Genomic DNA, 15,473 nt, shown 5'->3' with positions numbered 1-15,473 from the left:
GCTGCGTGAGAGCCTGCGACAAGAAACCATAAACATGGCTGTCTCACTCTTACATCTCTTGGTATAACCAGCAAAGGAGCAGACTGATCTCTCTTCACAGCATGGGTCTCACTTAAAGGACAAGCAGCAGCCCAGAACTCAGTACTGTTGCAGGGCTGGGGACATCCTGGGGACTTCCTGGGGATGTCCTGGGAACATCTTGGAACATCCTGGGGACATTTTGGAACATCCTAGGGACATCCTGGGGACATCCTGGGGTCATCCTGGGGTCATCCTGAGAACATTCTGGGGACATCCTGGGGACGTGGCCCAACTTCCTCCATTTCAATTTCAACTCCTTCCTCCACCAAATCTCGCTTCCTCCTCTGTCCTTTCACAGCTTCTTACCCATAAAAACTACCTTGCACCCCAAACTCAGACCTGGTGTTTACTTCTAGAGATGCCAACATGGAAAAACAGTGGACACAGTGTGTCTTGCCAGCGCTCTGTCCTTGTAAGGAGTGGTGTCCGTGAGCGGGGGATCACCACACTTACTCATTCACATGCAGTAGCACGTCTCATGGGATGTGCCTGCCCGATGTCATAGTTCTCCCGCATGGAGCCTTTCTGCCCCAAGGGGTGGGACCCCCCGCCTTCTGGAACGACACTTACTCTTGAAGTTTTATAAGATTTATTGAGGTACACTGATTATTCTAGAAGATCACTGCTAATCCGGGATCAGACTTAATCCATGAGACTTTCACCCCTTCTCTCCCTGCAGGTCTCTGCTCAGATCTATGGCAGGTTGTGCCCACAGTGGGGCCGAGTGTGACGAAACCAGGGGACATTTGGGGCCCTCCATTGACCTCCAGGTTTCACCTTCCTCCTAGAGTCATAGACAGAGCCTGCTGGCCTCAGTTCCTGCAGTGGGCTCTAGTCTGCTCCACCACTTCACGTGTGGCTGTCCCCAGGTCACCCAAGACCCAGGCCCTTAGCAAACATTTACCTCCTGGCACAGGGTGCTGGGTGTTGGAATGCCCCATGTCCCCAGACTCCATTCTTGTTCCTCCCCCACAAACATCCTCCATGGCTCCTTCTGTCCACCCGATCAAGTCTGCATACTGCAGTCAGAACCCCTACAGGCTGAGGACACCCTGTCTCTACAATGTTTTCCCAGGTCCCCACCAGTTGTCCATTGCGGTCACTGACTCCTGTTTTCTCTCAACCCCACCCCCCAAAACACAGCCACTCCCAAGGTTTCTGCTTGGGAAGACCCTCCTCACTCTTGTCTCCAAGAGGGCCCAGGGTGGGTCCCGCAGGCCTTCCTCCAACTGGGCGAGCGGGACTCGGAAGTGGGTCTTCCATGACTGAAACCTGAGTGTGGGAGGAACTCGTGGCGCTCGGAGGTGGGAAGGGTGACATGCGCCACGTCACGTCAGAACCTCTGACTTTTCACAGCAAAGGAAACAGCAGTGTTCCATGCAGAAAGCAAGCAAGGGGCTGTCGAGATAGAGCTGAGTGGCCTGAGCAGAAACAGCCAGGCTGGATGCCGTCACTGGCTTGTGGCCTGGCTGGGGGTCAGGACATAGCCGTCCTGTCCTTTGTCATGGTTTCTCAGACTCCTTCCCAGCTGGATTCTCACAGGACAGATTAAGTTTTACTTTCGGATCTACCGTGATAATCTGCTCTTCTCTCATAGTGCAGGGTTTGCTTATTTGTTTCAGGTGTGGTGTCGTCCAGTTGGCCATGTACTGCTCTATTTTCGGTCCCATGTGTGTGTTATTCTCAGCTCCCCCCGGATGTGGCTTGTTCTACAATGCTGTGCAACCTTTTCTTTCGAATATTCCTTAAATTCAGGCACCCACCACCCTCTATATACTCAATGATTATCACCTTGAAGAGAATAACGCTTTGCACCATTGCTCCAGGATGCCAGGCGGGCGAGCCAGGCCACCTGCTCAGGGTCATGCTCTCCCACCCTGTCATGTGCTCTCTGCACGACCTTAAAGCCACCTTGGGAAGACACTCCACATGGACACATGGTACAGAGTGGACAGGAAAATGGACGCAGGACTGAGATGTGGCCACACAGGAGCTCCTGGAGCCAAGTTCACAGGCCTGAGCATAAACAGGGCCCAGCCATTGGCTTCCATCTCGCTGGTGCCTCAAAGCACAGGTGCAACTGGACTTGCTGCAGGAAGGCTCTGTGAGGACCCTGAACACAAGGGAGGGGACATTTCGTCATAGGGAGGCAGGGAAGGAGAGAAGGAGGGAGAAGGGCGGAGGGAAGGACGGGGGAAAGGAGGGAAGGAGGGAGAGAAGGAGAGAGAAAGGATGGAGAAAGGGAGGAAGGGAGGGAGCGAGGACAAACACGGTGCCTCTATATTGACACAGAGTTGGGCACATTTTCCCAGTGAAGAGAATCTGAAAGGATGGAGCACAGAGGAAATGGAGTTAGTACCTTGACCTTGGCAGCCTCCAGGGCTTTCTTGCCGTCCCAGGCCCAGCCTCGCTTTGTGAAGTAGTTGACGGCGGCAAACTCAATGAGTGCGGAGAACACGAACGCGTAGCACACGGCAATGAACCAGTCCATGGCCGTCGCGTAGGCCACTTTGGGCAGGGAATTCCGGGCACTGATGCTGAGTGTCGTCATGGTCAGCACTGTGGTGACCCCTGGGGAGGGTGCAGGGGGGCAGGGAGAGTGGAGATGGGGATCAGTGAGGATCCCCGGACCCCACAGGACACCCCAAACACCACAGACAAGGACAGGAAAGGCACTGGTCCCTTTGTCCCCAGCCCAGACCCCCCTCCCTCTCTGCAGTCCCAATAACACGTGACACGTCCATAGCATTTAAAACACTGCTTATTTTAGTTGTCTTATAGGTTGTCTCCTTCCTCTGGGATATAAATCGAGGAGTGCAGAGATTGGGGTCTGAATGGTACACACCCACTAAGTGTATCCCCATGGCCTGAGCGAGTCCAGCCAATAGCTGGCGCTCCACGAAGACATGCACAAGCAGTGGTGTTTCTTCTGGGCTCTGGGGTGACATCCAAGTGAGACAAGGCAGGGACGCTCACAGTGCCCAGTGAAGAGCTTCACAAAGGTTTACTGTGCATGTTACAAGTCATGGCGTTGAGGCAGGATGATGACATAGACTGAGTGTCATGTGGACTAAGCCATCCTGTGGGTTCCTGGAGCCCGAGGGCCATCAATGCACTATGTCTGGGCACCCGTGACCATCAGCCTCGGTTGCTGGGAAACCCACAGGGACCATGCAGCAAGCCAGACCTCAGAGGGTGACATTGGTCTAGGACTGACAGGAGCGAAACCACCTACAGGGCACCGATGAAGTGCCAGACCCTGATCTAAGCTGCGTTCTGCGTGGGTGTCATTATTCCCATTTTGTAGGGGAGAAGCTTAAAGACTTAAAATAGTTAGCAATGGACCCAAATTCATCAGCTAGCAAGTGAGAAGCCACATCCAGCCCCAGGTCTGCAGGTCCCGTCCAGCCCATGTGTTGTGCCTTCCTTCTCACCACGGTTTCGTCTGCATGAGGCAGCAGCACACCTGCTCGGGGTTGGACTGTGTCTCCCCAAATTTATACATTGATGTTCTAACCTCCAGAACCTCAAAATGTGACCTGACCTGGAAATACAGTCTCTATAGAAGTAATCAAGTTACAACGAGGTCGTTAGGGCGGGCCCTACTCCAGTATAACTGGTGTCGCAGTCACCCACACAGGGAGAAGACCAGGTGAAGACGGGACAAGGAGCTACCAGAAGTGGGCCAGAGGCCTGGAGCGGACCCCTTGCTCACAGCCCTTGGACGGAAACAGCCCTGCTGACCCGATGGTGGACTTGTAGCCTGCAGAGCTACGAGACGGTTAATTTCTGTTAAGTCCCTGCCCCCCGTGCATGGCTCTTTGCTACAGCAGCCCTAAGGAACCAACACAGCACCAGAAGAGTGACGTCAGTGGTGGTCATAGCAGCTTCATTTTCACCCAGGGTTGTCCTTCAAAGGTACTCACTGAATGTGGTACCATGCACGGAACTAAGCTTAATGACAGATCAGTATGCATCGCTGATTTTTCTTAGAAACGCAGCTAATCACTGTGCCAGGAAGAAGTGTGTGCCTGACTTTGCACTGGCTTCCCGTGTCTTCTCGGGTCCTTCACCTCCCACTGGGCATTGAGAATTTCCCAGAGGAAACCGGCTATCATAAGCAGCATTCTCCATGCTAGCTTTCCCCCTGCCTGCCCACTGATATTCCCGTGGAGAGCTGGGGAGCTCCGCGCTGCCCCGAACATCCCGAAGCTTAATCAGGTGAGGTTGGTGCGACAGAGATCGTTGCCCACAAAATGCAGGTGGCGGTTTTCTTCTTTGGAAAGTGCAGTAGGAAGAGCTGAGGCAGGAGCTGCGCTTTACAGTTAAAAAGATGTCACCATCTGTCACCACGACTGACCTGCAAAGCTGCCTTCAGTGTCACTACTGGAATTTGAGGAAACAGAGCCTCAAGGGGAAAGTCAAGCGCTTGAAACACCTGCTGAGCCAAGGCACCTGCTGAGCTAAACTTAATTTATGTCTCAGTGACGCCGAATGACATTGTTCTAGGTTCTCGTCAAGGATATGTAGGTATGTGCGTGTCGCCTACACATGTATAAATATGTGTATAATATGTGCACATATGTGATAAGACATCTTATATATAATTGATTACGGTCATATCACATGTGACACTGACTGCCCCTTGTGGGTTAAAGTGGCAAATGCACATTGCAAAGAAAACTGCCCAATAACATACAAAATACAACTTTGTGAAAATACTGTAGCAAAATCTCACATGAGATGAATTGCTGGCAATTTCAAACCTCAAAAAAAAGGCTACCAGCGAAAGGCTTTTCAAACCAGAAACAATGACCAACCAGATGTGTGTGGTCCCCTAACCGTGCTCCAAGGGCCAGCCCCACTCTTGACAGTGAGTTCCTAACTGTCCCTTTGTTCTACAGGTCACAGAGCAGGCAGGCAGCACGCAGGGTGTAGAGGCTGCTGCTCTTGGGGGTGATCAGCAGCACCAGGCCAGGCCTGGCTGGGGACACTCACCGAACACTGTCCTGGCTGGTACGGATTCCCGGTTCAACCAGAAGGAGACCTGCGACAAGATCACGGTCATTATGCAGGGCAGGTAGGTCTGGATGACGAAGTAACCGATCTTCCTCTTCAGGTGGAAGTGAGCTGTCATGATGGTGTATTCACCTGCAAATGAGCAAGCTTAGTCAATCACCTGAAGTCCCACTGTCCCTGTCAGAGGAGTCCCCAGCCTGGCCTTTCGCCACCTTCCCGGTGGACAAGTATTTATCCATATGGTTAATGAAGGAAGGAGACGATGGAGGGTGCATGGATTCCTTCACGGTCATTTTATGAGTAATTCTTGGGACCTCCGGCCTCTGAAGAGCCTTTGCTGGTGACGCTTTTCCTGGGCAAATCAGATTTGTGTGTTTTCTTAATCCCCTCGGTCACCATCTGTGCCTCTCTCCACCTGCCCCCCTCGCTGCCACTGCCATCAGGATTTCAGGATTTAGCCTCTGCGGATGTAACTCAGGATCACACAGCCCTGTGGCGGGTGGAGGGCTTTCGCCCCATGTCCCAGGCAGGGAGGGCTCCCAGGAGCAGGCGACCACTCCCCACAGGCTTTCCTTGGCCCAGCAGCCACAGGAGGCCGAGTGTCCTGGCAGGCCCTGCCTTCTGCCTGCCAGGGAGCTGGGGCATTTCCTTGGCCATGCCCCAGTGCCTTCTCTGGATCTGCCTGGCTGTGTGGGAGGCCCAGGGGGACCTCCCGTTCATTGCTGAGAATGAAGCTGCCTTGATGGTGAACTGGTAAGGAGCCTTGGGGTGCGGTGGAAGGGTATGTCTGTTGTCACCTGAATTTGCATCTCCCTGGAGAAACAGGAAGAATGGTTTGAGAAGTGGAGGCAGAGCTGATCAGAGCTCTTTGGCTGAGTTGGAAGGAGTAGGTGGTGTGGCCAGGGAGCCTGCTGACCTGAGAAGTGAGGGAATGGGCCTGGGCCCCCACTAAAGCAGACCCCAGGTGGGCCATGTATTCGGGGGTGATCTGTCAGCTGTGTGGGCAGAGCCTTGATGTTTGAGACTGAAAACACAGCTCTGAGGAAGCTTGCTGCTGCAGTCGAAGCCCAGAGCTCAGCAAGGCCAGCTGAGGGTGTCCCTGGTGCCTTTCCTCACAGTGTGCCAAACATCAGAGATGCCAGGAACCATTGGGCTCACGTGGTAAAAGCTGCTCCCTACAGAAAGGGAGACCATGGTTCTCTGTGGGGCTTGTGACAGGCTGTGGCAGGCCATACCCCAGAACCCTAGGCAGGTGCGAGCAGGTGAGAGGGGCCAGTGGGTGCCACCTGTCCCTCACAGCAGAAAAAAACAGGGACACAGAAAAGGGGCTGAGACGGGCACAGGACTGGGCCATCATGACGACCCCATCTGCATCTCCTTAACACCGTGGGGAGGGGAAGTGCCTGTCTGTCTCTTTGCAGTCAGGTTTGAAATTGCTGTTCTACTTTAAACTCTTCTTTGTTGTTGCTGTTCTTTTCATTTTGTTTGATTTTTTAAATGGAGGGTAGTGATATCAAATATTGGAGAAAAAAAAAAGACCGTCGTTTTAGAATATAAATAGGGATAGAAACCTCATTCATAAAAATTTAAAGAACTACATGAAACAGCACCAAACCAGAGCATCACAATTCTTCGCCCTGGCCTCTGCCATGACACCTTGTCACCAGTTCCCACAAAATCAGCCCTGTCTCCTCTTCCGCTGCATGTGACATGGTAACCGCAAGGGGAGGCAGCCATCCTGTCCTCCCAGCCCTGCCAGGCTCTCTCTCCTGTCCCCAGGACACCCAGCACCGGTGGAACAGGAGGCAGTGCTGACATGCTGTGAGCTCCCTGCAGCTCCGGGGGCTGGCAGTGCAGACAAAGAGGGGTGCTGCCCAGGAGCTCCCCCAGGGCGTCCTTTGGGGATTAGAACTCAAGCTGCAATCGGGCTTATTCCATGCTACACCACGTTTCTCCTATGCCACAGGGGGACCCTTGGAGCCCTGAGGTCCCGTGCCCTGGTCACAGCCACGCTCTGTGACCATGATCACTAGAGCTGGGCCTCCCATGGCTGGAGGTGTCGGAGGACACACCCTGCAGCTGAGGAAGGGGAGGCATTTTGTCCCTTTGGCCACCCACCCGTTTTGCACACGTGGGCGTGACAGCAGCTGCTCCTCCTCGTAAGGCCTCCTCTATTTCTATGCTGCTGGCGTGTGCTTTCCAAAGCTCAGCCCCTGGGAAATCTTCTCTGAACTGTTCAAAGCAGGAGGTAGGGGAGCAGGTAAATGGGAGTATTTGCAGGAAACCAGCAACCTTTCCTGCAGAGACTGCCACCTGTGTGTCTCAGGGCTAAGGGCAGGGGCTGTGTTACATAAACAGGTCCATGTGACCTCCGGGCAGGGCCTGCCATCATGGTCACAGGGGAAAACACACCGCATATTAATACCTTGTGTGACCCTAAATGCCGCGGGTCACCGCAGCTGGTTCATGGAGCACAACTGCAGGGAAGGGGGGCTGACTCAGAGGGCTCCTGGCTGCCAGCACTGCCTAACAGCTGTGCCCCGGAGCATAAGGGGAGAGCAGGTGGGCAGGATGGCATGTGTGTGTGGGCAGTGCCCGCTCAGGTGTGGGGCTAGAGCCCTGAGCTCCCCCAGACGGTGGCGCTGTGGGTGCCAGACCTCACCTGTGTGCATGGGTGCTGACCGCTCAGGCATGGGGCTGGAGCCTCTGGGCCCCCCAAGACAGTGGCGCGGTGGGTGCCAGGCCTCACCCAGGTGCATGGGTGGTGCCCACTCAGGCATGGGGCTGGGAGGCTCCCCCCAGAGGGTGGTGCTGCACAAGCCAGGCCTTACCGGTGCTGGAGCTGATGTTCTCCGTGCCCACCGTCTGCCCCATCAAGTGGTACTGGTTCAGCCTGGAGCCATCTTCTGCTACCACCACCGACTTGGTGGTGCCATTGGTCCAAACATAGACGACTTCAGAATTAGGATACGCATCTGTATAGAGGGATAGAAAGTGGCACAAACATGGCATTATTCGCAGCATGGTACAACCAAAGGTGTTTATAAAAGAAGCAAGAGAGATGATTGCAAAGTCGAAGTTAAATGACAGAGTGTGCAGGGTGGTCAGGCCCGGGCAGAGGCCACCCCAGTTCAGGTCCTTTCCGTTTCTAAAGGTCACAGCACACAGAAACCAGCATCCAGCACTGTCTAGTGTGTATTTTCTTTTCAGGGTCACTTTCGCATGGGCCCTGAGACCACAGTGCCTGGGGCTGCCCCAGCTCTTTGGCACTGGGCAAGTCACATACACTTGGTACCTCAGTTCTTCCACCTGTAGAATGGGGTAGTAATAGCACCTGCTTCTCAGGGCTCCTGCTGTCGTGACAGAAGCTGCATAACAACACTGTGCATAGCACTTGGGGCCGCACCGGCCTTCAGCAGCCACTATAAGGTCCCGCTTCGCAACAGCCACTCATCCTGCTGTCCAGTGCTGTCCTCGTGGAAAGGTGGTGTGGCAGGCAGGACATTGGCTCCTGGTATCATGCCTGTGAATGCTACTGCCTGGATTGTTACATTTCAAGGCAAAAGAAAGGCACTACAAATGGAATTAAGGCTATGGAATTAAGTCAGGAGATTATTCTGTGTTGTCCCAATGGGCCCGGTATAATCGCTTGAGACCTTAAAAACAGAGAACTTTCTCCAGCGGGAGCCAGGCAGACACACTCAGAAAAATGCAAAGCATGAGGAATGCAAGCGACCACCATTGCTGGCCTCGCAGAGGAAGGAAGGGGCCACGATACAAGGAGCGCAGGCAGCCTAGAAGGTGAAAATGACCCCCGGGTGACAGCCAGCAAGGAAACCGGACCTCAGTCCTACAGCCACATGGAAATGAGTCCTGCCAACAACTGGGTGAGGATGGACGTGGATTCGCCCCCAGAAAGGACGCAGCCCTGTCAACGCCTTGCTTTCGGCCTCAGGCCCAGAGAAGAAAAACACAGACTCACGGCATTTCATTCCTGTAGAACTGTGAGATAACAAATGTGTTATTTTATTGTTTCCTTTTTTTCCAGCTTTATGGAGCTATAATTGACATGTAACATTGTATAATGATTTGACATATGTATATACTGCAAAATGATGACCACAATAAAGTTAATTAATAAACATGTGCTTTCAGACTGCTACGTCTGTGACGGCTTGTCAGGGCAGCAATAGAAAACTCAGGTGGATGGAGAACAAAGGGATGGACGTCTGTGTCCTAGAGGACAGAGACAAATACACATAAGACAGGTGACCGGTGAGGTGGCTATAGGTGCTACAGAGAAAGACAAGCTGTGAAGAGAGAAGCAGGTGGATAGAAAAAGAGGCATCTGGGAAGGTCTAACTCAGGAGACCCACGTGCTGTCAGGAGGACCAGCATCGCAGGGAAGGGTGCTGCGGGTGCCAAGGTCCTAAGGCAGAGAGAGTCCAGGCTGCAGTGTCACTGTACAGGGCAGAGAGCAGAGGCAAAGCCCAGACAAAAAGGGCCTCACAGCCACTGGAAGGGCTTTGACCTTCATTCTGAGCTAGCCAGGAAGACACAGGGGGTCTAAGCAAATAAGAGAATCACCCCAGGTGAGGCTGTGACTTCTAAGTCAGCAGCATACAGATGTGACACGAAGCATGGTTGGTGAGATCCCCTGGGGAGTGCATGTCTCTGCAGGAGGGTGGAGTGAGACTTCCTAGCATGCTATAGGGTTTCAAGTTGGAGCAGGTGAGGAGGGACAGCTACCTCAGCAGCAGCCACAGCGGTGGGAGGGCACGTGCTGTCCTGGAGACTCATGTCCCTGGCTGCAGGAGTCTGCACAGGACCTAGTGGCATCTGCCACCTAGACAAGAAGGGTTCCACAGGACAGGTGAGGCCCAACCCAGTTTGCTTTAAGGAACCAAAAAGCTCACCTGTTGCAATTGTGTCTGGAGAACCTGAAGGCAGGCAGACCACACACCTGCCCCACAGCCCAGCCCGGGAATCTGCACACACATCACATCTGGCAACCTGGCCAACAAGGCTACATGCTTCACTCCCAGCTGCTCTAGAAACTGGGCCCTGTATGCAGGTGTCACCGCAACCGGGGTGAGCTGCAGAGGTGTGCCAGTGCTGGCCGGGAAGGCGTCCTCTAGTGGGACGGCACGCTCTGGGACTCTCCCCTAAGTGGGGCTGGCCCAAAGCATCTTGCAGGAGCCCCTGCAACAGCCATCCTGCCAGGTCTTACAAGCAAAACGACACACTTACATCAGAGGCCTTGACAGGCAGAAGCCAGAATGGTCTCTCAAATGACATAGAGTGCTGCCAGCAAGTCTGGAAGTTTCTTTGCTAATGCACATTGCTATCCTTACCCTTGCTTTGGTGTAAAAGAGTATTTGTAACAGTTGAAAAATAATAAAGCAAGCACGTGTGTTCAACCACTGAGCTTAACACAGAGTAAAATGTAAGAACCTTCAAGGCCCCCCATGCACCGCCTCCTCCCCACAAGGTGGTCCCTGGATTTTACGACAATCAGTGCATGATTTGTTTTGTGGTTTAGCTTCCCGGCAGGAGTCAATAACCGAGATAATTTTGGGCTTTGCTTATGTCTTATTTGTGAAATCTGGTTATGTTTTTTCCCCACTTGATTCCTGTTTTCTTTATATATTCTGACACATGTGCTTGTTGACCTGTGTGTTGCAAATATCTTCTTCAAGTTGGTGGCGATTTCAATTTGTTCTTTTTTTTTGATACACATTACTTTTAATTAGTCAAATGTATCCACCTTTTAATCTTTCCTCGTCATATTTCCGAGGCCCTCCCTGTCCCTAGGATCCAGGCCCCGGGCATTGCTCTCTCACCCTTAGGGCCTAATCTCCGGGACTTGACTTCTGTGTATAGTTTCACACGTAAGTATCCAATCGCATTTTCTCCCTGTGGCTTTCTGTATTGCCGCCCACTCACGCGTAGGGTTCTGCAAAGTCCAAGTGCACTTCCCATAGCGCATGGGTTCTCTGCCCTGCCTGTCCCTATCCCATTCTATTTTACTCGACTAGGCTGCACATACTTTAGAAAACACCAACAGCTGGGAGAGCGAGGGCTCTCCTTTCCTTCTTCAGGGGCCCCTGGCTTCCTTGACCCTTTGCTCATGCTCATGCTTCTTACAGTCAGCTCGTCAGGCTTCTGTAAAAAGCTGCTGAGATTGCTGTTGAAACTGAACTGAGTGTAGACTGTAGACTCGGGAGATAGGACACCTCATGGCATTATCTTTTTAATAATGGACAGGATGCGTCTCCCCGTGTGTTTAGGTCTTTGTAGTGTCAACACCTGACAGTAAGCTTTTCCGATTGTAGTGTCAACACCTGACAGTAAGCTTTTCTGGTTGTAGTGTCAACGCCTGACACTAAGCTTTTCTGGTTGTACTTTGATGGCCCAGGAAGCGCTTCCAACACATCCGTCTCCAGTAAATTATCGACAGCTGCACAACCAGAAAACAGCCAGGCTGATCTGCCCAGGGTTCCCCTTTCAGAAAGCCCTGGGCGATCTAGATAACTGAGTGACCCTACATGTCTCCCCTGTGACTTCATTCCTGCTTTAGGTCTTACACTTGCCAATAGAGAGCGAATCTATGACACCCTAGGAACCCCAACCTCAACCCCAATAAAAAAGGAGTCCCAGGTCTGTGTGCACTTTCTCTCTCTCTCTGACCTATGACCCTGGAGTTGTGTGGCCCCGGGGGTGCAGTGCACCCCCCAGGACCTGTGAGTGACAAAACTTATTATTCCAAAGTTCCCTGATGGTTGTTGCTTAGGTGCATCCTGCAGTCAAAATAAAAACCACAAGGGCTGGTCCAGACGCAACATTGGCTCTGGGAGGGGTTGGGTGGGAGACTGCCTGAGTGGTAGGGGCCAGGTGAGTGGTAGGGGCCAGGTGAGTGTCAGGGACCAGGTGAGTGGTAGGGGCCCAGATGTGCCCCAGGTATTCCTGACCAATAGCATCACCATCGATAGAATAAGACAGACACAGAATAGTCTTCCATACTGAAATCTTTCCCAAAAGATGTGGTACCATTTTTTTGCTAGACGTTTTCCCCTGACGTGTGATACTCAATACTCCTTTCTGTTAACCAGCGCTCCCTATCCCCGAGCCAAGGCTACTCGGGAGGCCCACTTATCAGACAGCTGCTCAGTGAGAGTGAGGTCATACCCAAATGAATCAGTGATATGATTCTGATATTTCAGTGCTTGTTAGCAAGCTGTGAACTAGAAGTAGAGCAGACCCTGCCTCAGCAATTGGTGGTACATGGACGCACGTGTAACTCATCCGGCAGGTGGGTGTGGAGTGGTATTCTTCTCATGTTTTTAAAAATCAACATGGCCTTCTGTTTTCAAGCCTCAGGCAATCCACAAGTGTGTTTTTCACATGGGCAGCCCTGGCGCACTCCTGACACCAGTGTGCTCTCCGGTAATTTCCCTTCTCTCCGGGGGAGCCGTGCGGCTTGGGATGATGAGGGCGTGGGGGCTATCGGTACTCCCCACCTCGGCAAGCTGCCCTCTGCACATCTGGTCACAGGCGCCGCAGGGCCTCTGCTGGGCTCTGGTGGCTCTCTGAGTTCCACATAAATGACAGTGAGATTTTGCCCTCTTCCTATTCTGTGAGTGCTGTGCAATGCTGAACAGTGAAGGGCCATGCCACTCGGGCACCCAGCAGTCCGCTGGGTTCTGGTCGGGACTGTGAGTGTGCAGCCGGCAGTAGCTAGTGACGAGGCAGCACCGCCTGGCTTCCCACTGTCCCCTGACTGCTCGAGAGCTTCCAACCTTGCTGTCCTGTGTACCTGTCCGGTGGCTTCTCCAGAGTCCACCTGCCTCCTACTGGGGACAACTGCTGCCTGTGAGGCTGGCCTCCCAGTGGCTATGTTCACAGTGAGGAGGGCTGCAGACATCCCATGAATACCCCCACCCCATCTCCCAATCCACAGGATAGCTGTGAGCATAGCCCCTGGCCAGGGGAAGCAAGGGGCTCTCCACAACCCTTGGGAAATGTGAGTCGGGTGGGAAACGTGAATCCTGACCTCATAGGGAGCTCCAACCTCAGAGCACAGGAAGCAGTGTCCCCTGTGGGGCTGTCCACTTGGTGCTCAAGGACGAAGTGGGCGGAAACTGGGGAGAGGGGGTCTCGGACACGTGGAGAGTAGCAGAGGTCTGGGGTGCAGCGCCCTTCTCTGGATGCAGGTGGCACTCATGGCTGGTAGAGGCCCCGAGGGGGGTGGGGCTGGGACCGGCCTGTGGGAACATGGACCCTCCGCTGTACACTCTCCTGACTGCAGGACTGGGCACCACTTTCCACAGCGGGACTGGGTCCCCACAGTTACACAGTGGCCCACAGTTACAGATGGCGCCCTCTGGGCTCTGAGGCGTGTGGACCAGGAAAGCATGTTGGTGCCCCAGAGTCCCTGGCTGGGGAGGAGGCTGGCTGTGTCACCCACAGGCTCACTGGCCTGGGTCCTCCAAGTGTCTTTCTCCATTGTTGATGGTGTGGATGGTGGGGGGTGTGGATAATAATACTTATCTTACAGTGGGGACCTGATAAAGTAATCATTGTAACTAAATCGAAGTTCCTTGGAGTTACAAAGTGATGTATGATGTCACTTCGGATGCATGCTAACAGTTCACATCCTCTTGTTTTTCACACGGTCAGCATTAGATGAGCCATAGACACTAATGGTGTTAAGAGTGTTCATACTAGGGTGAGGGGCTCCAGTGGGGTTCAGTACTGCCGCGCTTTGCTTGCCTAACGCAGGGTGGGAATAAATGACCACTCGAGTGCGTTTCAGCTCCAGGGCTTAGCAGCACTAAATTCTTCTCTTTGTGGCATCAATCTCTGAGCCAGGGACAACAGTAAATGAGGCAATCAGGTTTGCTGCTGTCCTCTGTCATGATGGAAAGCTCCGGAACCATAATCCTCACTTCCCGCGGACCATCCATCAGCGAGTCGGGCGGGAAGGGCCGAGACGTTGTCCCTCATAACAGACTGGGGAATTTATCACCGCCTTCCGAACCGCTCCTTCTCAGGGGCTGACACTTTCCGTCTGCCCTCATTCTGAAGACGAGGTGGCCAGGGCTCTCTCCAGCCCTGATTTATAAGGCTTTTCAGAAGCAACGAGTTTTTGCCCAACTATGAGCAAAATACGGTGCATGACTCTGATCTTCAACAACCTATTTATAGTCTCAGCCTCTATTTCCCCATCTGCAGATTGGAGGACATAATCCCCATCTCCTAGGGGCACTGTGAGAACAAAGTGTAGTCACCAGAGTCAAGGACATGGCATGCGGCCGACACACAATGGGTGCTTAATAAATAGTAGCTGTAAGGAACATAACCATACGCAGGGAAGGATCTGGGCTTGGTGTCGAATCCAGTCTTAGGAAAAGACCTTTTTACTGAGTTCACTTTCTCACTATGGTCGCAAGCAAACCCGGTATGTGAGGCCCATTTGTCAGCCTTATGTGACAGGCTGCGTGGACACCCAAGAACTGCCCATAACCAGGCAGGGAGTCTGTTTTCCTCTGCGTTCATTGCCTACTGGGCTCAGAACTGCAGGGTAGGCACAATCGATAATGGCAATTGTGGGGGTCAGGAAGCAGACAGGAACTGAGTTCTCTGACACCCATGTCCTCAGCCTTCCTCTCTCTTCTAAAGCTGGGGGTGGGAATGAGCAGAGGAACAGCCTCAGGAGACTCACATCTATCACCTGCGTGACCTTCAGCACTTCCCTCCCCGTCCCCTGCCTCAGTCTCCTGACCTGAAAAACCAGTCAACACCTGACACACCAACTGCATCAGCTAGGTTAGGGACTTTGGAAAATACAAATGCGGGCAGAAGCGTTATCTGTAATGGCCAGTGGACAGCCAGTATCTCTGATTCTAACCCAGCAGGTACAATTAGATCCGGGGGCTCTGCCCAGAATTAACTGACAGCTGAGTGCCGCCCGCCATAGATGGAAATGAACAGGTCACATTGATGCCTGTCACCAACACAACCAACCCACAGGTCTGAAGTTTGCTAGCCAAGGGGCTTGTTAGCACCCACAGCCGAGTCTAAAATTATATGGGGTCACTGCTCTGACTGGGCTCACGGAGAGAGTCACAGACCACACTCTCCATGTCTGTGGACCTAAATGGGACCACATCAGTAAGAGGGCAAAGGGCTGTCACCCTCCCTCGTGGAAAGGACTGTGGAGCAGGCAAAAAGCAAGGTGTGTTCTGGGAAAGCCGTCCGTAAAGTCCCACCCCCATGTTGATTAGCCTGTTTACCTTCAAACCAGCAGTTCCTTCCAATTCCCTCATGGAAAATAATATTTTCCATGTCGCCTGGTCTTAAAATTGTGATGT

At 53.0% G+C, this 15,473-nt stretch overlaps 1 protein-coding gene across 4 annotated transcripts in view; it reads right to left on the bottom strand.

The window, feature by feature from the left end:
- GABRA5 (gamma-aminobutyric acid type A receptor subunit alpha5) overlaps positions 1–15,473 on the bottom strand; it is a 71,273-nt gene that overhangs the window by 2,673 nt on the left and 53,127 nt on the right. For all 4 annotated transcript variants that reach the window (XM_019628899.1, XM_019628902.1, XM_019628898.1 and 1 more), the window contains 3 exons: positions 7,932–8,075; positions 5,080–5,232; positions 2,441–2,652 (listed from right to left, as the gene is read on the bottom strand). In XM_019628899.1, coding sequence (XP_019484444.1) covers positions 2,441–2,652; positions 5,080–5,232; positions 7,932–8,075 — 509 coding nt within the window. The remainder of the gene's footprint in view (positions 1–2,440; positions 2,653–5,079; positions 5,233–7,931; positions 8,076–15,473) is intronic.

The sequence above is a fragment of the Hipposideros armiger genome, unplaced genomic scaffold (genome assembly GCF_001890085.2).
Source record: "Hipposideros armiger isolate ML-2016 unplaced genomic scaffold, ASM189008v1 scaffold_814, whole genome shotgun sequence".
In the NCBI taxonomy this organism is placed as follows: domain Eukaryota; kingdom Metazoa; phylum Chordata; class Mammalia; order Chiroptera; family Hipposideridae; genus Hipposideros; species Hipposideros armiger.
Note: the sequence above shows the minus strand (reverse complement) of the source record. Positions and strands in the feature narration are given on the sequence as shown.